At 47.0% G+C, this 24,395-nt stretch overlaps 1 protein-coding gene across 1 annotated transcript in view; it reads left to right on the top strand.

Moving 5' to 3' along the window:
* The window catches only part of DNAH5 (dynein axonemal heavy chain 5), a 4,110,061-nt gene that overhangs the window by 2,980,245 nt on the left and 1,105,421 nt on the right, over window positions 1-24,395 (top strand). The window contains exon 49 of the mRNA XM_069219645.1: window positions 22,443-22,656. Coding sequence (XP_069075746.1) covers window positions 22,443-22,656 — 214 coding nt within the window. The remainder of the gene's footprint in view (window positions 1-22,442; window positions 22,657-24,395) is intronic.

Raw genomic sequence — 24,395 nt, forward strand, 5'->3', positions numbered from 1 at the left:
GCTTTGCATGTCTCCTAGATACGCCTTGGCTGCTCATCCTCAGCTACCTCTAGGGAGGCTGGCTGGCTTCTAGACACTGACTACACTACCCTAGTAAGGAATACCTGGATCTGGTATAAGGTGTAAATACCATAGGTACCCACCACACACCAGGCCAGCCTCCTACAGGTAAGAGACATGAAAATATTTGAGCTGGATAATCCAGAGTCACAAGAAATGGCCAATACTCTTGGGGCCATACAAGCATTTTACCAATCACGATCATCTAATATTTCCACCCAGGTTTTTCACTGTGCTCCGAGGTTCCCAAATTAGTGTATGGAGCGAGTCACTAATGATCTATAAATGATAGAGATCCCACACTTTCCAGTGGACCTCCAGAACCCTGGCTTCTAGTGAGTTGAACTTTAGCACCGTACTTAGTATGTCTGTTTGTTGTGTGAGTGCATCTTGTAATTGCAAATACTAGTAAGACTGGGAATTATGAAGTGTGAAGTCTGCTTAGAGCTCAGTGAAGGACCACATTTTAGTGTCTTTCAAGACTTTTCCCACTTTTGAAATACTAATCAGGACCCATCTGGCAAATCCCACCAGCCGCGCACTTTGTTTCAACCAGGTTCCCTGCCACAGTGGAGTTTCTAGTGTGATCCTCTGGTTACACCATTTCCACCTAAATGTGGACCACCATGCCAAGAATACAGCTCTCACAACTTTAGACAAGATCTGAAAGACTAGAGCACCTTACGGCATGCCTAAAATGTGTTTATATCTCATAAAGAATACTTTTAGGCAAAAGGCCAGGGCCAAACTTTCCCCCACTGAGCCAATTGTTGACCACCAAAATCTGGAAAGCCAAACAATATAAGCTGATCTCTACCATAATCATTCCTCCACTGTAGGTGGACTGAGTACATTTGCACACTGCAATCCGGGACAGTTTTTCAGATTAAAGGTAGGTTTGTGTTTTGTTCATCAGGGCTCAAAGACAGGCTTGTTGGCTAACCGATAAAGGGTTTTGGAAAGCATAAAGAAGGCATGGCAGGCTTATCTTCTGAAACAATGCGGTTTGACCCAAGATGTTCCGAGGCAACCATCCATCTGACCATATTCAATGTCAATCTGTATGTAAGCAGGCCAAGATTGACACTTCGTGTGAGGGCAGGCTCAAGGGTGATGTAAATCCCCAAATATTGAAAGCAGAGACTACTGATCATTATGTCCACCCACCAATCTGCATCTCCCAGATCACCCCCACAGGCACTAAAGTACATTTTTTCCAATTCACCTGTAGACCGGATGCGGTCTGAACAGTTTGAACATATGCACCGCCTGTGACCGATAGGTGGGACAGGCACAACAGCACATCATCTGCATATAGCGCAATTATATCCTCTGTCACCTCCCTTCAATCAAATCCCTAGACGTGGGCATCGTACCTAGCCTAGCCCTACTTCCAGCAGTTTTATAGCTAGTGCAAAGCAAAGGAGGGATAGGGGACATCCCTGCCTAGTACCCCTACAATTTGGCAATGGTTTGGAGAGAACTTAGAGGCAGATTTATAAGTCCCTTGCGCCACCTTAACACCGCCTTAGCGTCATTTTTATGACGTGAAGGTGGCATTAAGGTGGCCATTCCCCCACACCATATTTACAAATTTGCAACTCCTTGCGCCACATTATTCCTACACCAGGCATAATGTATGCAAGGGGAACTGTTCCCACGCAGGGAGGCCCAAAAAAAATGATGCAATGAAATTTACAAGATTTCGCTGTGCTATTTTGTCCAATATTTTTCATGCCTGCTCAGGGCAGGCGTTAAAGTGAAGCACCCATAATTATCTATGGGCCTCCCTATGCTTCGCTGCGAGCCGCAAAGTGCCAAAACAGCATCAAATATTTTGATGCTGTTGTGATAATGACCACCATTGTGTGCCATACTGTAAACACGGCACAACCATGGTGGAGTTGGGGGGGGGTAAAGGGGGACGCAAGAAAAGTGGTTCATCAGGACAGATGCACTACTTTCTCACAAATATGCCCCTTAATTTAACCAAACTGCTGCCCTTAGTTGAGCATGTACGACCTGCACATAGGACAGAAAATAACCTTTACATTTTTTACTGTTTTTTTATGCATCCTTGTTGCACTTTGTCAATGAACTCTGAAGCTACTGCAACAGAGTCTACATGTGCCTTCCTATCAACCTAATTGATAGAATATAATGATTGCAGAATCATGAGCGTGGTTAGCAGAAATGCAGTGCTTTGTAAACCAGCTTTAAAAATCACTTCTCTTGCTCTTGTTTTGAATGACAGAGACCTGGGGTCTGAACCACAGGAGTAGTAAATGTTGGCCATCCTTCAGCCTGCCATTACAGCACAATCTAACTACACACTGTTCAGGACACTTTTGAAAAGTGTTTTGTCCAATATTGCTCAGAACATCGAACATATATGCAGTGGCCAACTAACACTGGATGAAAAGACTCCATCAGCTTTTGGGACATTTTGTACTTTTAGAAAATGCAGCATACCTACCCTCTCCATTACCTTTACTTTTAACTAATTTCCTTGAAAATGAACGCTATCTTAATCTCCAGATTCTGTACCCTTGTCACAAACCAAATAAGCTATAGCATAACTGCACCTTTACTCATGCTAACTGCGCAGTATTATGTATCTAAGCTCTCGGAAGTACTCAGACAGCAGGTAACACTGTTGCCGGCGTGCAAAACTATCATAAATAGCAACTCATGGGGCATTCCAACGGCAAGGACCGGGAGCGGTGTAGTCCCAGTGCAGACTTCGGTGCTCCCTAACTGAAGCCATCACTTCTCTCCAGGTGACTAAGCTCAGTAGCCGGTGATAAATATTCTAATTACAGACACGGGTTGCTGTTTCAAAGCTTTGTATAAATAATTAATAGGCAGTTACATAGAACATGCCATAAGTAAATTCAGCGGCCAAGTACACAAAGGAAAATCTGGCATAGTTTTGCCTTATAAGGGTAGGGAAAGAGTCTCCTGTGCACAAAAAGCTATACATCCTTTATAGGACTACTAACAAAGACATTCACACATTCTACATGGGGACATGGTTCTCAGGATATGCACCCAAAAGGAATGAGCAAGAACAAACATCTTACTACAGAGTTTATTAGAAGTTTCTCTCGTGGTAGTAGTGCACTGGGTCTACATACATTCTCACCGTTTATTTGGGCAATTCAATTGATACATTGTATAGCAATAGCCTGGGACAGTTGTAACGTCTTTGGTTAGGTACAGTGGGAGAAAGGTCTCTGTGAACCCTCTCTGTTTACTAGTGTGAGTCTTGCAATTCTTTATTTATAACAGGAAGGATAACTGTTAACGCAATAATTTCTGATGTGGCTACAAGATGGAGGACACTGTAAACACAACCTAGGTTAGCGTCAGACCAATTTATGAAATCTTTAATATGCAGAGAAATCAGCTCTCTTAATCCACATGATGATTTCAAATCATCAATTCTATTCAGTTCTTTATTACAGAACATCATTTATTAATTTTGGGCTCTTCTTGTTGGATTCGCCCATGTTCTTTAAGATGTCATAAAGTTCACTTTGCAATTCATCCAAACTTTACATGAAGCCTCTTTCTCTTTCTTCCTCTCATGGTTGATATATTCCTGCAATCCATACCAATTCACAGTAAAATTCCTCTGCAAAATTTTTGGGTAACAAGCACACATGCAATGCCAAATAATATAAGCAAAAAGGGGTTAGAAGCATTTTCAGAATTCCTCCGCCTACACTACCAAGAGCCATTCTCATAGCTTAGCAAATCCCTTTCCAGTGGGTCTAAATATAGATCTAAACATTCCCAGACACCTGACTTTACCAGCTCAGTTAGTTTATGCATTTAATTTGTTTTTTAGTTTTTAAAAAAAAGACTTTTTTTAAGGTTTTCATAGCATTTGATCAATGTTCATTGGCACAGCAGAGAGAATTGGGAAGAACAACAACAAAGGAAAGCAATATATGCATTATTAGGAAAGGCAACAGTTCCACTTTATGAGTTACAATAGGTTTAACATTCAAATATATACGTGTTGAGATAGTATGACTTGCTCACGCATGAAGGTTCCACTTGCAGGAAATCCACTTTTGTGTGTGAAGGCCAGGTTCAACATGATGATGTGTGTGGACTTCTGAACAACAAAGGAGAAAGGAGGAGGCAGTGAAGGCAGTTGTGAAGTGGGGGGGGATAACTAGGTAGTAGCATGAGTGAGAACAAAAGGAGGAGCTCAGGGAGGGATTATGTGTGGGTGGGAGATTCCTGGGGACTGTGGCTTCTAGGGTAGTTACTTGGTCAGCCGGGGCCACCTCTTGGGAGAAATCGGAGAGAGGGACACCCAGCATCAGTTAGGTGAGTGTAAGGGGACAGTGGGTCTGGCAAAGGATAATGATTAGAATTGAATAAGTGGGAAGGCTCATGTTCGGGGAGGGGGGCTCTCATGTCAACTATCGAAACTGGGTAAGCAGTGTGTCCCAGGCTGCTACTATGGGTTGATTACAGAGATGTTGGGATTCCTCCCAATGTAGGGCGGTGCTCTCTGCTTCCCCCCAGCAGATGTATGCTCTGTGCCATTGTGAGATCAAGGGGGTTTGAGTGGCTATCCAGTTTCGGATAAGGTTTTGTCTAGCCAGCAGTAGGGTGAGAATTTCGAATTGTGCTTGCAATTTGTGGTTCTTGCCCCGCTTATAAATTCCCAGAGTAGTTGCTTCCCAGGAGTTCAGCTTACAGAGATCAGTTATGGTTGCTAGGGTATTGTGTATGATGCACCAATAGTGCATCATATTGTGGCATGGCCATAGCATAAGTTGAAGGTCGGACATTTGGGACTGGCATCTGGGGCATGTCAGGTGCCCTTTAGGAAATATGTAGTTTAATCTAGATGGTGTGAGATAGGCCCTGTGAGGTAACATATATTGGATAGTCTTGAACCGTCCATTGCAAGAGATACTTTGGGGGGATTCTAGGACCGTGTTCCATTCCGTGTCATGTAGGGCCAGGTCAGTTCTTCCTCCATGTTTGACGAAGGTGTGCCAGGGAGGCCCCCACATGTTCCCTGGTGTTTTTTTATAATCATCTGACCTAGTGACTTCCTACCCCCATGCTGTGAAGAGTGTGTATGACAGCATGGGTGGAGGGCTCTTCATTCACTGTGCGCCACAGAGTTTGGAACGTCTCTAATAGCTGCCTGTAAAGGAGATACTGAAGTAGGGGTTTGCCATAGTCTTGGCAAAGCTGGTCAAATGTAAGCAGGTGATTGTCTTGGAAAATGTTGCCTACAGTCTCTATGGATTGAGTGTGCCAAGCAGAGAGGTGGTCGGATGTGAAGGACCCTGGGAAACCTTGGTAGTCCCTGGATGGGGTTAGTAGGAGCATAGGGTTTCTTGTTGCGTGTCATTTGGAAGATCCCAGCGAGGCATTTCCTGGCCACAGCAGATGTGTAAGGACCATGAACGGTGTATTTTGATAGTAGGTTGTAATAGCTGATGAACGGTATCAGGGGGAAGGAGGTAATTCCTGCTACTGTTTTCAAATAAATTCTTACCCGCCAACCATCGGCATACTCATTGGAGTTGTGCTGCAAGGTAGTATGACTCAAAGGATACAGCGTGAGGCCGCCCCAGGCCACCAGCACTTGTAATTCGCTAAAAGCTATCTTCCGCCATTTGCTATCCCAAAGCAGGTCTACAGGCATCAAATCTAAGTCCTGGAAGTAACCAGTACATTAAGGAAATGGTAAAATAAGCGTGGAAGGTTGATAATTTTTAAGAGGGCAATTTTGCCTGCGAGGACAAGGGGCAGGCAGTGCAAGTGAATGCCTAGGAAGCGGACTGAAGCTTCTGCCTATGTCAATTGCGCGCCGCCTAGGTGGACGATCTGGAGGGAGGCACATCATGTTGCTAGGGGAAGTCACACACTTTTGCCCAGTTTAACTGCAGGCCTACTGCTGCCACCTCAAAATCCCAGAAGGTTGCATATATCATCTTGGTGCTCGCTGTGGTGCCCCCAAGATAAAGTAGTAGGTCATCTGCATATAGCGACACCTTGTGGGTACTGTAATCTGGAGTGTTGCACCATGGCAATGGCAAAGAGTACAGAGGATAAGGGGCAGCCTGAGGTGTGTCGTGGCTCACTATGATAGGGGTCAAGATTAGGCAGCCAATTTGTATGTATTAAAAATGGGGTCTTGAGTTGGCAGTGGTGTGCACCGTGTCCAAGTAAAAACCCTCACTCTAGTCAGGGTAAGGGAGTCACACAGCTAAGATAACCCATGCCTACCTCTTGGTAGCTTGGCATAAGCAGTCAGGCTTATCGCAGAGGCAACGTGTAAAGTATTTATACACATACACAGTAACACAGTGAACACACCACAAAAGTACTCCACACCAGTTTAGAAAAATAGCCAATATTTATCTGAGAAAATCAAGACCAAAACAACAAATATCCAACATACACAAGGAAAGATATCATTTTTTAAAGCTCTCAATGTGCCTTAATCCATAGGAATCAATGGTTGTATCTTTTTAACACAAAGTACCTGATGTGCTTCAAAAACAAAGACAATGCAGGACATAGGGGAGGTGAGGTGGCGAAAAGCAAAGCAATGCATCAGTTCCTTTCTGTGCAGGGGAGATGATGCATTGATTCTTTCCACGCAGGTTGGGTGATGCATCGGTTCCTTACTGGCAGGGGAGGTGATGCATCTATTCTTTCCTCGCAGGAAAGGCAATGCGTTGATTTCTGGACACGCTGCCTCAGTTCCTTACTGAGGAGAGCGGTCGATGAGAAATTCACGGCCCAGCGACAATGCATGGAAAATCCAGACATGCTGTGTTGACGGAGCCGGCGTGAAACAGGCGCTGCATCAATTCTGCAGCCGAGAGGCAGGCGCTGCGTCGATTCTTCAGCCGCAGGACAATCGCTGCTCAGTGCATGGATTTTCTTCTTCAGGTCCCCAGCTTACACTTTCAAGGGCCCAGGGACTGGAGTTGGCACCACTTGGCAAGTCAGGGCTCTCAGCAGAAGAGCCCAGACCCTGGCAGGTGAAGTCTTTGATGTTGCTGATACTTGTTAACAGGACGCAAGTTCAGAAAAAGCCCTTGGAGAATATTGCAAAGCAGCATGTAGAAAGCAAAGTCCAGTCCTTTCACTCCCAGGACAGAAGCAGCAAGCAGCAGGCTAGCACGACAAAGCAACAGGGAGAGTGGCAGTCCCTCCTACAGCATCCAGCTTTTTTTCCTGGCCGAATGTTCTCAGTCCAGAAGTGTTCTAACTGTGTGTTGTCAGAGGTCCAGTACTAATACACATTTCTGTCTTTGAAGTAGACAAAGTTCAAAGGGAAGTCTTTGTAGTGCACAAAACCTTGCATTTCCCCACCCTGGCCCCAGACACACTACAGGAGGTTGGTGACTGCTCTGTGTGAGGACAAGCAAAGCCCTATTCAGATGCAAGTGTCACCTCCTCCCACCACTCTACCTCAGGAATACCCATCAGTCTGTTGATGGGTCATCAGTGTATGTAGGGCACACCTCAGCTCTCTTCGAATAACTGTCCAGAGTGAATACACAAATAGCCCAACTGCCATGCCGACCTAGATGTGTATTCAGCAAACAGGCAGAGGCACAGAATGGGTAAGCAATAAAAATGCCCATTTTCTAAAAGTGGCATTTTCAAACTTACAGTTCAAAAACCAACTTAACCAAAATATGTATTTTTAAATTGTGTGTTCAGAGACCCCAAACTCCACATCTCTATCTGCTCCCAATGGGAAGTTACACTTGAAAGATATTTCAAGGCAGTCCCCATGTTATCCTATGGGAAAGATAGGCCTTGCAATAGTGAAAAACGAAGTGAGCAGTGCAATTAGCACAATCAGGACATGTAAAATACACCAGTACATGTCCTACCTTTTAAATACACTGTGCCCTGCCCATAGGGCTCCCTTGGGCCTACTTTAGTGGTGACTTACATATAGTAAAAGGGAAGGTTTGGGCCTGGCAGGTAGGTACATTTGCCAGGTCAAAATGGCTGTTTACAACTGCACATATACACACTGCAGTGGCAGGTCTGAGGCATGTTTACAGGGCTACACATGTGGGTGGCACAATCAGTGCTGCAGGCCCACTAGTAGCATTTGATTTACAAGCCGTGGGCACACATAGTGCACTTTTCTAGGGACTTACTAGTAAATCGAGTATGCCAACCATGGATAAATCAATTGCCAATGCATTTTAGACAGAGAGCATATGCACTTTAGCATTGGTTAGCAGTGGTAAAGTGCCTAGAGTCCTAAAGCCAACAAAACAGGTCAGAAAAAGTAGGAGGAAGAAGGCAAAAAGTTTGCAGATAACCTTGCAAATAAGGCCAGGTCCAACAGTACACAAGAGGGAGGGGCGGAATATAACAGCATTGTGTAGATGAGGAGTCATTTACTAAGGCCGATTGGCCTTAACACCACAAAGAGGATGTCCCAGGATAGTATATCAAAAACTTTATCTAGATCTACTATAAGGCACGTTGCCTGGGAGTATTGCAGTGAGGTCTGATTCATCACATGGATTACCCTTCTGAGGCTACCCGACATATTGCACCTCAGGGCAAACCTATTTTTATAGGGGTGTACGATGGTAGGTAGTATCTGGAGGTAACAGCGATTATTTTGCCATGCATTTTGTAATCCATGCCCAGAATGGCAACAAACCTGTAAGAGGACAGGCGAGTTGGATCTCTGTCCTGTTTCAATAAGGAGGGATTACTGTAGGGATATCAGGAGCACTCCAGGGATGAGTGCTTCATTGTACATATCAGCCAATTTGGAGACAAGGTGAGCGGAGAAGCGATTGTAGTACCAGTTGTCGAGTTCTTCGCCCTAGATGGCACAGATGGTAGGCTATGGCAGGAGGGTCAGGAATCCCTCCATTGCACCGGGGAGTGGAGCGGAGCAGGGAGCGTCTATATTTTGAGCAGTAGTCGTAGAAAGCTTGCAGTATGGTTTGTTGGGAAATTAAAGTCAGACCTGCGTCTGGGGCTATTTTAGTGATGGGAGAGTGTTGGTCTCCCGGCGGGCTAGCCATGCCAAGAAGGCGACCAGGTTTGTCCCCTGTGGCATTTATCCAGGCTGTATATGCTGCAAAATTGTAGCACTAAATGTGCTCTATGAGAAAAATGTGACCTGCTTTGGCTGCCGCCAGTGTCTGGCACACATCGTTATTGTGAGGGGCCTGACAGTCGAGGTCAGACAAAAACTTCTTGGTGTCCATGATGTCCCTATCCAACACTCAGCAGACATCTACTATGTTCTGGATGCACATGCCCCCAGTGACTACTTTAAAGGAGTCCCACTCAGTAGCTCTGGAGAAGGGTGTGGAGTGGTTTTCAGCAAAATACTAACTGATATGGGTAACTTGGGTGTTGTGGAAGATTGGGTCAATCAAAAACTTCTCAGAGTAGTCGCGAGGTAGGAACTGGAGGGGGTGGTGCACTCCAATCCATGTCTATGATATTGGCTGCATGGTTGGAAATGACTCGGCCTAGGTAGTCAGAATGTGCTAGTCACTGTAGTATAGTTACAGAATCTAGAAAATGGTCTAGGCAGATGTATAAGTAATGGGGAGCTGAACAGTACAAGTATAGCCGGTGGTGTGGGTTGTGTGCTCTCCAGGTGTCTGATACAGACCAGTTTTGGATCCAACAGGTCAACTGCTGAGTTGATGCACGAGGGCTTAAGGGAGCGGTGGGTGGGATCTATCGAGATGAAGATCAAGAACATAGTTATAGACTCCCCCCAACACCAAGGAAATATCTATTTATTGGGCTGGGATTGTGAACAGGGAGGCACAAAAGATGGATTGTTCCAAATTTGGGGCATAAATACAGCCCAGGAGTACTTCATCACCATCCAGATGGCCTTCTGTGAAGACATTTCCTTTCCTACCTTCCTTGTGAATGACTGTGTTGAAGATCTGATCGAGACTTCTAGTTGCAGATTCCTTACCTTAGAATTTTCCCCCAGGCGACAGACTGGATCCGGAGATTTTTCTTTGAGCAATACCCTTGCGTGTCGGTAGGTGGCATCGGACGAATCCGCAGGCATCGTAGGCGTTGTGGTTGCTGTGATGACGTCGGGAGTAGTACATAGACGCCGCCCTCGCGCAGTGACGTCAGTTCTTTTCTTTCCGCGCCATGCGCTGATCCGAGAGAGAGCCACCCTCGGCTATTTTTAGGCAGGAATTCGACCGTTTTGTCAAACTTTTTTGGTGCAACACTTGGTGTGTCAAGGATGTCCCCGAAGACCGGGTTCAAGCCGTGCGAGGACTGCCACCGCATGATGTCGGTGACAGATCCTCATCGTGTTTGCCTGTGGTGCCTCGAGCGCGACCACGACCCGAAGTCATGCTCTGAGTGTCGGGCAATGCATCCGAAGGCTTTGAGGGAGCGGTCCCTAAGCTGATGGTCGCCCGGCACTCGACTCCGCGTAGGTCCCGATCTCGCTCGAGAGGAAGGTCTTGAGATCGGTCGTGGAGCCATCACCACTCGTCTTCTTCGAAGTCCTCGGGTCAAGGTAAGAAGAAGAAGAAGTCCAAGAAGTCCCATCGCTCTCCAACTTCACCCCGTCGCTCGGCCGACGCAACGCGGGACAAGCGTCCACACACTAGTCCTCCACCCTTGGAGCCTATGTCTGGGTCGACTCCGCGCTTCCCCGAGTTTCCCGGAGCCGGAGCGACCCCCGCCCAACTCAAAGAGTCTTACGAGGCCAGGCACCTCATCTTTGGGCGTGCCGACCCTGATACGGCGCATTCCGGCCCAAGGGGCTTGGCTGAGGGGCCTTCGGGTTCCACGCCGGCGGCTTCGGCCCCGGCCACCGAGGTCCCCTCCAGATCCGTGCGCAGATCCACACTGACGACGGTCGCACAATCGAGACCTTCCCCGGTGCCAGGTTGTTTATCGACGCTCCCGGTGTCGGTAGTGCCCACTATCGACGTCGACCCAATTCTCATTCCCGACGACTCGGAGTCGGAGCGGCGTCGGCTGATGCCACCATCAGCTTCGGTGGGCCCTATTCGCCCGAGGTCGGATTCTGACCCATTTTCCTATGGGTACGAATACGGGGAGGAATTGGAGGGTCCCTGGACCCTTATGAGTACCAGGAAGACCCTACTATGAACTGGGCACAAGACTTGGGCGAAACCAGTGGTCTGGATACTTCCCCTGATGCTAGCATGCTGTCTCCTCCTACCGTGGCTACGGTGGAGGGAGCTACCTATAGTATGGTGGTTAGTAGGGCGACTGAGGTCCTTGGCCTTGAGCTACCTATTGTTGAAGTCAGGTCTAGTCTCCTTACGGAGGTGCTTCAGCCTGGGGCTTCTACATCTGAACCCCTTCTCCCATTTAATGAGGCCCTCACTGATGTCCTTTTGGGTACATGGTCCAAACCCAACACCGGGGCTCCTGTGAACAGGACTATCGTTCGCCGCCATCAGCCTGCGCTGAACGACCCAAAGTTCCTGTCTCAACATCCTATGCCTCAGAGTCTTGTAATCCAGGTGACCTCTTCTTCTGGTGCGTTCCCTTCTGCACCCCCGGATAGGGAGTCCAAAAGGCTGGAACAATTTGGTAAGAAGTTGTTTTCTTCCTCCAGCCTCGCGCTGCGGTCTGTGAACACAGCATGTCTTTTGGGCTGTTATTCCCACTCACTGTGGGATACGGTTGCGCAAGTCTTGCCACAGATACCGGAGGAGGCCTGTGCTATCGTCTCCCAAACAGTCAAAGATGGGAGAGGCACAGCAAAGTTCACGATCTGTTGTGGGCTGGATACGATCGACTCTCTGGGCAGATTGGTTGCAACGACAGTGGCCTTACGGCACCATGCCTGGTTACGTACTTCTGGCTTCTCGGGGGATGTCCAGCAGTCACTCATGGACATGCCCTTTGATGGCACCCATCTCTTCGGAGACAAAGTGGACTCGTCCTTGAAGAGTTCAAGGATTCCCGGGTTATGGTTCGATCCCTTGGCCTTTCTTCCGCAACACGCCCCCAACAGTCCGCTTTTCGTCCCTTTCGTGGCCACGGAAGGGGCTCCCTGTCACGTCCTCAACCCAGCCACCGGGCCATGCACGCTGGACAGCCTATGCGTGGCCGGGGGCGTGGAATCCCATGTGCCTGTGGGACAGGGAACCAGAGGTCTGTCCAGTCCACCTCTGCCCCCGCAGCAGCCTCCAAACCTTCCTAGTCCACCCCCTCACTCCCTCCCAGTTGGTTGCAGAATCCGCCATCACCTGCCCCACTGGGAACATATAGCCACGAGCGGGTGGGTTTTGCATATAATTCGGAAGGGCTACTCCCTCCCTTTCGCATCTGCACCACCACACATGCCACCATCCTTCCATCACCTTTCGGAGGATCATTTGGTGCTTCTCCGCCCGGAAGTCGCGTCTCTCTTGGCCAAGGGAGCTATAGAAAGGGTACCTGTGCCAGAAGTAGGTTGTGGTTGTTATTCACACTACTTTCCGATACCAAAGAAGGACAAAGGCTTGCGCCCTATCCTAGATCTTCGGGACCTGAACTACTTCCTCAAGAAGGAGAAGTTCATGATGCTCACCCTGGCTCAGGTTCTGTCTGCCTTGGACCCAGGAGACTGGATGGTAGCGTTGGACTTGCAGGACGCTTATTTCCACATCCCCATCCTGCAGCCCACAGACGTTACCTACGATTTGTGGTAGGTCACGAGCACTTTCAGTTTACCGTGCTCCCTTTCGGCCTTACCAGTGCCCCTGAAAGTGATGGCGGTGGTTGCAGCTCATCTGCGCAGGTTAGGGGTCTCAGTCTTCCCCTACCTAGACGACTGGCTGTTGAAGGCGCCTTCGACCCTGACAGTGGTCTCCCACCTTCAGACTACGGCGGACCTGCTGCACCAGCTGAGGTTCACTATCAACGTGGCGAAGTCACACCTGACTCTCTCTCAGACGCTCCCTTTCATCCGAGCTGTTCTGGACACAGTGCAGTTTCGGGCTTATCCTCCCGAAAAGCGAGTCCAAGGCATGCAGGCTATGATTCCGATCTTTCAGCCTTGGTCTTGGGTTTCGGTAAGACAGACTCTGCGGCTTCTGGGCCTCTTGGCCTCCTGCATCCTGCAGTGGGACTTGATGTTCCAGTGGGCCCAGCATCAGGGGAATCTCTCCGACATGGTCCAGATCTCGGAGGGGACTGCGAAAGACCTGCAGTGGTGGCTTTCAGATCCCAATTGGGTCAATGGCAGATCCCTCTCCCTTCTCGAACCAGATCTCTCTATAGTGACAGATGCGTTGCTTCTGGGTTGGGGCGGCCACTTGGGAGAGGCAGAGATCAGAGGCCTCTGGTCTCCGGCGGAGTCGGGACTCCACATAAATATGCTTGAGCTCCGAGTGGTCAGACTTGCGTTGAAACCATTCCTTCCCTCTCTCAAAGGGAAAGTAGTGCAGGTGTTCACGGACAACACTACCGCCATGTAGTACTCCAACAAACAAGGCGGGTAGGGTTCTGGAACCCTTTTCAGGAGGCAGTACGCCTCTGGACATGGCTGGAACATCAGGACATTACCCTGATGGTTCAACATCTGGCGGGCTCTCTTAATGCCAGAGCCGGCAAACTCAGCCACTGACGCACTGTCGATCACGAATGGCGTCTCCATCCGGAGGTGGCTCAAGGTCTCTTTCTCAAGTGGGGAGAGCCTTGGTTAGATCCGTTCGCCTCCGCAGAGAACGTGCAATATCAGCTATTTTGCACGTTGGGGTTTCCAAGGTGGCACTCGCTCTGAGACGCTTTTCATCTTGAGTGGAACTACGGCCTCCTTTACGCCTCACCGCCTATCCCTCTTCTGCCCAGAGTTCTCAAGAATATCAAGTACGACCGGACCCAAGTTATCTTGGTGGCTCCGGATTGGGCTCGAAGAGTGTGGTATCCAGAGCTATTGAGCATGTCCATCGATCCTCCACTCAGACTGCCTCTTCGGGCGGATCTTCTGTCGCAGCAGCAGGGGACCCGAACCTGTCCAACCTCCGCCTTCATACGTGGAGATTGAGCGGCAACAGTTGATGGCATTTGCCCTTCCACCCGAAGTGCAATGTTATCTTGGCAGCCAGGCGTCCATCGACTAAAACTGTATACGCCTGTTGTTGGAACAAATTTGTGGCTTGGTGCACCAACAAATCTGTTGACCCCCTTTCTGCCCCTCTTTCAGAGGTCCTTCTGTTCATTCTTTCTTTAGCCCAGCAGGGCTCTGCATTGGGCACCCTTAAAGGGTATCTGTCTGCCATTTCCGCCTTTCTTAGGCTTCCTGATCATCCCTCACTCTTTAAATCTCCTCTTGCGAGTAGGTTCTTGAAGGGGCTCACCCACTTATTTCCTCCCACTCCCTTCATCATGCCTCAGTGGGATCTTAATCTTGTACTTACTTACTTGATGTGTACCCCCTTTGAGCCAATGCATAATTGTCCCTTGCGGCTCCTCACATTCAAAACTGTCTTTCTCATCACTATCATCTCTGCTCGCAGGTTGAGTGAGCTTCAGGCCCTTTCTTCAAAGCCTCCATACTTGTCTGTGCACCCTGACAAAGTGGTATTACGCACTAGAGCTTCCTTCCTTTCTAAGGTGGTTACACCATTTCATGTAGGCCAGTCCATCACTTTGCCTTCCTTCTACACACCCCCACATCCTCCCCATGAGGAGGAGAGACTCCACTGTCTGGACCCAAAAAGAGCGTTGGCGTTCTATCTCAATCATACTAAAGACTTCCGGGTGGACGATTAACTCTTTGTTGGCTATGTGGGTGCGAAGAAAGGGAAGGCAGTGCAGAAGCGTACCATCTCTCGATGGGTGCTTCTTTGCATCAAAATGTGCTACGCATTGGCAAAAAAGCAACCTCCTGACGTCTTGCAGGCTTATCCTACCAGAGCCACTGCTGCATCCACTGCGTTAGCACGCGGAGTTCCTGTCCTGGATATCTGTCAGGCAGCTACGTGGGCATTCCTGACACGTTTGCTAAGCATTACTGCATAGATAGTCAGGTCTGTCGTGACGGCTACTTTGGTCGTTCAGTCCTGCAGGACTTTCTAGTATGATCTTAGTTTGCAGCCCACCACCGAGGATGGCATTGTTGGGTATCTATTTCAAGGTAAGGAATCTGCAACTAGAAGTCTCTATCAGATGTACAAGTTACTTACCTTCAGTAACAAAATATCTGGTAAAGACATATTCTAGTTGCAGATTCCTTTCCCGCCCACCCATCCTCCCCGCTTGGGAACTGATTTCTAATGACAGGGATTCCCCCCTTTCAGGTCCTTAGCTCTGACGCACCAATCCCAGTGTTCTTAGCTGCTCTGCGCTCTGGCGTGGAAAGTCGTTAAAAGAAACTGACATCACTGCGCGAGGGTGGCGTCTATGTACTACTCCTGACATCATCACGGCGACCATGATGCCTGCGGAGTCGACCTACGCCACCTACTGACGCACAACGGTATTGCTCGAAGAAAAATCTCCGGATCCAGTCTGACGCCTGGGAGAAATTCTAAGGTAAGGAATATGCAACTAGAATATGTCTCTACCAGATATTTTGTTACCGAAGGTAAGTTACTTGTACGTTTAGACCAAGTGAATTGCAATATACCAGTGTCCTGTGCCATATAACTATGAATTACCCTGCTGTTTGTTTTTGTTTATTCCTTCCAGACAGTGAGACAAAAGGGGACTAGATGTTGTCAGGATGGCAGGGAGCATTGCTATTTCCTACCCCACTTACACTTCAAAGGGTGTACCTCCAGCACACACAAATGACCCTGCCATCAGCCTTTTTTCACCCCAGACTTCTTTGAGTCTTGGGTGAGGGTAAATGAAGAACTTTCTAGAACCAGATGTGGGGGTAGTATAGTGAATCCCCCCACTTCAAAGACTGGCACCAGGTATAAATAGTGGACCCTCACGACACCTCTTCAGTACACTTCTGGGCCAGTAGAAGACTTCAGAAAAGCTGCCTTGATCCCCCAAGGACTGCCCTGGTGCTACTAGAGGAATGCCGTGCTGCATGAAGGACTGCCTTGTTACTTGAAGGAGAACTGGACTCCTTGAACCCAGGACCACCATGACCACCGGAAGTGACTCAAAGGGGTAGTTGGCTGGACTCCTGTGTGAGCTACAGAGACATAACAAGCCCTTTAGGCCTTCAACCCTGCTCCCAAATGGGGCCCCCTGGTCCTGGACCTTTTGAAGTGGTGTCAGATGTGCCGCTCCTTCATAACCCTAAAACCTGAGACTTAAGTCATTTTCATCAAAGCTTCCTAGAGAACCAACAGGAGACAGGGACCTACCTGTCAGCCAATCCACCAAATGTGCATGGCAGGTCAGCTTGACTTTGCTATTGCAACCACCCCCTTCTTCGCCACAACGTAAACTCCTCTTCAATTGGACCTCTCAGCAGATGTAACTGATCTTGTTGAACCTATTCAGCACAGCCTTCTGCTTCGTCCCACTAGAGGTTTTTGACTTCCAAAAAGTTATCCAAGTCCAAAGGTTAAACTTTTCACCATTGACGATGACCTCCTCAGCCTAGAAATCCATATTTTGCCACGCAAGGCTTTTTCCCACCATCATCGACGGCTTCACAAGACTTCACCCAGTGGCTCCTCTTTGGCAGCTCCTCCCTGGACACAGCCTTCTGCCTTGCCTTGCTGAACGCTACTTTCTACTGCACCTTTTTTTTTTAAATGTTCTAAGTCAGAAGATAAGCCAAGAACTGGCCCAATCCACCTCTTGTATCCAATCCACATTCTACTGTAGTAGTCCTTAACTTTTGACTTTGCCCTGGTCTTGTGCGACTAGATATGCTTTGTTGGTGCTATGAACTTACAGTTTTACTGATCTGGTTTGATAAATTTTGTTGTTATTTATTATTTATTAAAATGTTCTCCATTTTCCTAATTTGGTTTGTGATTTTCTTGTGTTGTGTTTTCACTTTAATTCTGTGTGTGTGCTGTATAAATACTTTATACAGTTCCTCTAAATTAAGCCTGAGTGATTTTCTGCCAAGCAACGAGCAGATTAGCACGGTTTAATTCAGTGAGTTTTATGGTTCACCCTGAGAAGGATTGTGGAGTAGGGTGAGTAGTAAACAAAAGCTGGGGCACAGCTTCCATTTTAATGAGGCACCAGGACCCACAGGCCTGAGTGGCTGACTGAATCCTGATTTGTGCTGTTTTATAATTCAGACAGCAGCCAGAGGGCCATATTCCTTCCTTGCATAAGGTCCCATGACACACTGGATATGCTTATCACCTGCCAAATAAGCTCTTCGAGGTGCAAGACCTCCATTCTCATATAACACAAACAAAACAACATTTATTTGCATCTTAGCTACTAGATAGTGTATGTGCTATCTGTTGTGAGACGTATTGTTAACTTACAGTGGGCTCTGAACCCACCCTTTGCTTGCTAGTGATTGCAAAACATTTGTACATACCAATGCTAATCAATATTTGAAAGAGACGCCCCAAACACACCCTTCGCAAATACCGATTCACAAACCCAAACTGCGATTCAGTAACAGGCTACAGAGTCTCAATTTGGACTTTGTACATAAGAAAAGGCATTTTCGCAAACGGCTTGATTCTGTAAACCGGGCCGACCATTTGCGAGCGCAAAAATGTTTAGTACAGCTAGCCCTATATGAGGACGTATGTGTATCTTTGTAGTAAAAAAACATGCATGGGAGCTAAAATCAAAAAAGTTGTGGCTTTCATACTTTCATGTGGGACATCATCAGAAATGGAAGGTAAGAGGGGTAAAATGGTAATTTCAGGTAGTCTGGGCATTGGAAAGGTATAATTTCCTTTCTCACGTATACTACTAATCTGCAGTCACAACAAAGCCCAACCCCACTTAGTACTCACAAACAGGTGGAATCGGGAGTCGTATGAATGTCTGCCTTCTCTGGTCAGTTTGACCACTATGCAGGATGATGTCCGTTCTCTTTAATGTGGCGGGCTCGTGTGAAGTAGAGAACACTATCGCTTCATGCCATAGGTAATTGTCTCTGCTTCCCATCTTCTTTTTGAGGTCCTCACTATCATTGAAGTCGTTTCCTAGTTTTCATAGGCCATGTTGTTCACGGCAGTAGGTTTTCTTAGTTCCGAGTAAACCTATCAAGTGCTTCCTCCCAAGCCACTAGTGCTTTTTGACCCAACCCCCTGCAGCGACTTTGTATGAAGGCAAGCTATTTTCGCCAAGTTCCACCAGATTACGTCGGAAAGCCATGCTTCTATGGATGGGGCATGTATGGCCTTCAAACCCATACCTATTATCTGTTTTCAAAGAACAGCGACACTTGACAGAGAAATAAAATGAATTTGGATAATTGGTTGCTCAGAAAAGCCATAAAATTAGTTTTGACACCTCAACTTCCGTCATGCCTAAACTAGTTTCAGTACTAAAACGTATATCCACAGTACGATGGTAGGAATTTTCCCTCTATCACTGTAAACCCTTGGAAATAATTTGATGCACTTATAGCATGTTGCTAAATCAATAACTCAATACTCTTGCCAGTACTGAAGGGTCTTTTGAACTGAACAGCCATGTTGGTTCCAGATAACAGCTGCCTCACTTTTGCTAGCATAATTCCCTCACACTCTAAAAGTAAAATGGACTACCTCATGATTAACTAAAAAAAACCTCGGATGATCCCTGTTACTTGACTAGCGTCTTCTCATTTATAGCAAACAGTGCCAAAAGGTGCAAAGATACATATTTGAACGTATTCATCACTGTGAGGCACATGCTAGGGGGTCACCAGTAAGGTTTCAGATTAAGCTGTGGCACACAAAGTACTTTTATTTGTCACGCCGTCACGCCCTCACAGGATCTGTGCGAATCCCTCGCCACTTTCTTCCATCGCAAGATTAGCGACCTCCACGATAGCTTCGGACACCAGACCCAACCATACACCACCGAACCGGCATCCACGGCCATCACCCTCAACAACTGGTCCCACATCAACACGGAAGAAACCAAATCCATCATGAACTCTATCCACTCCGGCGCCCCTTCGGACCCCTGCCCGCACTTCATCTTTAACAAAGCCGACGACATCATCGTCCCGCACCTCCAGACCGTCATCAACTCTTCTTTTTCTTCTGCTACCTTCCCCGAATGCTGGAAACACGCCGAAGTCAACGCCCTACTAAAGAAACCTACGGCTGACCCGAGCAACCTAAAAAACTTTCGCCCCATCTCCCTTCTGCCTTTCCCAGCCAAAGTAATAGAGAAGACCGTCAACAAACAGCTGACCACCTTCCTGGAAGACAACAACCTGCTCGACCCCTCACAAACCGGATTCCGAACCAACCACAGCACTGAAACCGCCCTCATCTCAGTCACTGACGACATCAGAACCCTGATGGACAACGGTGAAACAGTCGCCCTCATTCTGCTCGACCTCTCGGCTGCCTTTGACACCGTCTGTCACCGCACCCTAATCACCCGCCTCCGCTCCACCGGGATCCAAGGCCAGGCCCTGGACTGGATCGCCTCCTTCCTCTCAAACCGTTCCCAAAGAGTTTACCTCCCTCCGTTTCGCTCAGAACCCACCAAGATCATCTGCGGCGTACCCCAAGGCTCATCACTCAGCCCGACACTCTTCAATGTCTACATGAGCCCCCTCGCCAACATCGTACGCAAGCACGACATCATTATCACCTCCTACGCCGACGACACCCAACTTATACTCTCCCTCACCAAGGACCCCGCCAGCGCCAAGACCAACCTACAAGAGGGTATGAAGGACGTCACAGATTGGATGAGGCTCAGCCGCCTAAAGCTGAACTTTGAAAAAACGGAAGTCCTCATCCTCGGCAACACCCCGTCCGCCTGGGACGACTCCTGGTGGCCCACGGCCCTCGGCACCGCACCGACCCCCACAGACCACGCCCGCAACCTCGGCTTCATCTTGGACCCTCTTCTCACCATGACCAAGCAAGTCAACGCTGTGTCCTCCGCCTGCTTCCTCACCCTCCGCATGCTCCGCAAGATCTTCCGCTAGATCCCCGCCGACACCAGAAAAACCGTGACCCACGCCCTCGTCACGAGCCACCTGGACTACGGCAACACCCTCTACGCCGGGACCACAGCCAAACTCCAAAATCGCCTGCAACGCATTCAAAACGCCTCGGCCCGCCTCATCCTCGACGTACCCCGCAGCAGCCACATCTCCGCACACCTGAGACACCTGCATTGGCTCCCAGTCAGCAAAAGGATCACCTTCCGACTTCTCACCCACGCACACAAAGCCCTCCACGACAAGGGACCGGAATACCTCAACAGACGCCTCAGCTTCTACGTCCCCACCCGCCTCCTCCGCTCCTCTGGCCTAGCACTCGCTGCTGTCCCTCGCATCCGCCGCTCCACGGCGGGTGGGAGATCTTTCTCCTTCCTGGCGGCCAAGACCTGGAACTCCCTCCCCACCAGCCTCAGGACCACCCAGGACCACTCCGCTTTCCGGAGACTCCTAAAGACCTGGCTGTTCGAGCAGCGATAACCCCCCCTTTTCCCCTAGCGCCTTGAGACCCGCACGGGTGAGTAGCGCGCTTTATAAATGTTAATGATTTGATTTGATTTAGTTGATGGTGCATTTCACATCCTTGATACAGGTGAAGACATGCATGCTCATTCTCCTGGATCTCTTGGTATGATTTGATACAGTAAACCAATACTCTCTTTTACATACTATCAAGCGACAATTTGGTATTGATGGAAATATTTTCAAAAAGTTAACCTTGTTGCCTCATGATTGTGCACAAATGGTGAAGATAAAGGATTTGAAGTTTCCTCTAGTTCCCACACTACTTGTGTGCCTTTGGGTCTCTACACATTCATCACTAGAGGGGTTGATCTGATATAAGAACTTAGCTAACAGCAAAAACACGCCAATGCCCTAATGAAGCTCAGATGTATTGCACAATGGCAGTAGAACATTTTATCATATACCTAGTCCATTGCCTGGGTAAAACACAGAGCTGGCTGTCATATCATCCTCTGAAGATGAATCCTTAAGTTGCCGAATTCCAGCTCCTTTCCTCTTCACAATCTAAACTACCTATTCTGAAAAGGCTAGAGGCGTTCACAGAACATGGATTCTCTGTCAAATACTAGATTTGCAAAATTCAAAATATGATGAAAGGCTTCCAATTTCCTCTTCACCTGATCAGGAACATCACGTATCTAATCAGCATGGAAAGCTTTAGGCCCTAGTCGTTCCCAGACTGGATTGTGGCAGTAATCTCCTTATTGGATGTAGAAAACACTCCTGACACCAGTGAAGGCTGTACATTGCACTGCCACTCACTATCTCAGGCACCCATTGCTTTAACAATATTACACCAACCGTAATTTGGCATTTTTGGCCCCTGATAGAAGCTCAGTGTGTATGGCAATTATCCTGCTTGACTTACAATCACCTTCATATAAAACGTCCAGAATACCAATTCAACCAGCTTAATATTTTAGGATGTAGTTTATCTCTCCACAGGAAGGAGATTGTTCATCTGAACATCTGTAAACTCAGGAAGCAAAATAACCTCAGCCATTACTTTTAAGGCAGCATCCTCTATCTTACTGACTTGCATCTGTCCTCATTACCTCATGTGACTGTCCTTTTGGTGACATTCCGCCCCCTATTCGTCCTTTTATCTTCATTGTCACCTCCTCTCATAAATCCAGTTGTAATGCATATAGCTTGCCTGTTAATGTCTGTCCCAGATTCCATTCAACGCAGTTCTCACTGCATACACATTGCACTTTAATGCTGATGACTTAGCAGCATACATTTCCTCTAGACACTTTCTTCGACTGGAGCCTTAACTGCTGCTTCCTTTCAGATGACCTTCCACCCAGCCATTGTTCTAATCATGTCCTCTAGCTTAGTCCGAATGTGTCCATGTTACTCCATTTGTGATCTTCGAATTACGGATCATATTCAGACTGTTTTTGTTAAGAGGTGTTACATTGTTTCGTTCACAAGTGAGAAATGTGAAAGCACCAATTTGACACGTTAACAACATTAGTATTGTATGCTGCCAGTATAACACTAGATATAAACGCTTGCCATCTTTGGTGGTTGTATCTCAGTCTACATACGCCAAAAAGTATTTGGAAGTCTTTTTTGTGATTGTATAGATTAGGCTTCTCACAACTGTTTTAAACTTCAATTGATACATAACTCAGAATAAAAATCTTAAATAGAGGTTCACAAAAATTAAACAGGTAACTTGTGGTCCTATTTTAAAGTGGCACATGCAACACATAAGCAATTCTCCTTGAATTTGTACTTATTTTTCATTGATGTAATCCGAAGGACTCTTTTGTTGCTTTAGGTTACAAACGAGATTGTTCGACAGCTCATGGAGCAGAACGGGTTCTATAACTTGGAGAAACCTGGGGAATTCACGAACATTGTAGACATCCAGTTCATGGCCGCTATGATCCACCCTGGAGGAGGACGCAATGATATTCCACAAAGACTGAAAAGACAGTTCTCGGTCTTCAACTGTACTCTGCCTTCCAATTCTTCAATTGATAAGATCTTTGGTAAATAAATATGTAAAATAATTGAACCTGTTTTTTCAGAATACCGAATATATATTTAAAATGTTTCACCATGTCAATATTGATAAAATGTACAAATATGAATATTTCAAATTATTTCATGATGAAAGAGTTTTAAATATTTGAAGTAACCTCTAATTTGCAGAACAGTAATTTCAATGAATATGGCCTGTTTCAATATTGATAAAACGTACAAATTCGAACATTTCAAATGATTTCATTATGAATGAGGTTTTTTTAATGCGCAAAACAGTAATTTTAGTTAATGCTCACGTTATTGTCTTTTGATATCAAAGTTGTTGCTTATCCCTGCCACGATGTAAAGAAAAGCAGTCTTTGCCATGTGAGAGAGAGATTGTTTATTTTATTAGTTAATTAAAACCATAAAAGTAGTCCTTCAACAAAAAAAAAGTTAACAAAACCATGCTCATACATTAAAACATATAAATTACATAAAGGTTTTAAATAACTGAGAGAAAGCATATTTCACAAGGAAAAAGAATCCCTTCTTGACTCTGGGTTCTAATACAGTATTTCATAGTGGTCTGGCCGTATGGTGAATATTACCAGAATACCTTCCTATCTTTGTCGTTTTTACTCAAAGTAGGTGGATTATGTCTCTATTTGCGCCCTCTCTATCACGGGCTTCTTTCAGCAGACGTTATTTTACCAGAGTAAATTTCCAAAAAATTAACCCATCTAATATTCAATATGGTGTTTTGTGGGTTGAATGCTTCGATTAGTGCTTGTCTGCAGGATCTAATCCCTAGGCCGTTTATTTCTTTTTTCAGTAAACGTTTTCTGTCTTCAGCCAGTGCCGGGCAAATGCAGACCACATGCATCAGGTTTTCTACCGCCAGATGACAAAGGTGGCACTCCTGTGCGCCCACTTGTGGCCCTTTCTTCCAGACTGGGAGGAGGTCAGGCGTTGGGACATCGCCCAGCCTAAGCCTTAAAAAGCATTGCTTAATTTTCCGTGAGTAGGGGGCGGCCAAGAGTGTAGATTCTTTTAGAGTTTTATACGAATTAAGGGTCAGCCAGCCATGCGACCTTTTGGTCAGAGCCTCTTTGTCTTTTAACCAACTAAGCAGTTTATATGACTTATTGACTGCTTTGTTAAAAGCCGTTGTGGAAAGTGACTGATCCCAAACCCTACCTAGATTCAGGAAGCTTACACTCCTTTCCAGATTCCTTTTGTATTTTCCGTTGCCTCTTTCCAGGGTGATTTCCTGCCAGACTAGGTTGGCTAGAGCCCCTTCTTGGGCGCCGCTCAGTTTGTAACAGCATTTGATGAATGCTGTCGGGCGAGCCAGCGACTGTTTAACCAACATGAATTCTAGTCTGACCTGGGCAACAGGAGCATGCCTTGGTAGCCGAAAGACACGCTTGTACGTCTTTATCAAAAGCTTCTCCATAAGAGTTTCCTCCATACCCCTCATTATTTCTGCCCCATACGAGAGAGTTGCCAATAGTTTGGCTCTCATTATGGCTGTTAAGGGATTCAAGGCGTGACCACAAATTGAATTAGCGAGTTTGCAGAATGCATAAGCAAGGGTCTGCGCCCTGTTTTTTTATTGCTTCTTTTTGAGCTGCAAAGTTACATCTGGCGTCGACCACGACTCCTAGATATCTGCAGGAGATTACTTCCTTCAGGGACTTTTCGTTAGGAGCCATGTGATATTACTCAATAGTCCATAAAGTGAAGCTTTGGGTGTACCTTT

The sequence above is a fragment of the Pleurodeles waltl genome, chromosome 2_2 (assembly GCF_031143425.1).
Source record: "Pleurodeles waltl isolate 20211129_DDA chromosome 2_2, aPleWal1.hap1.20221129, whole genome shotgun sequence".
In the NCBI taxonomy this organism is placed as follows: domain Eukaryota; kingdom Metazoa; phylum Chordata; class Amphibia; order Caudata; family Salamandridae; genus Pleurodeles; species Pleurodeles waltl.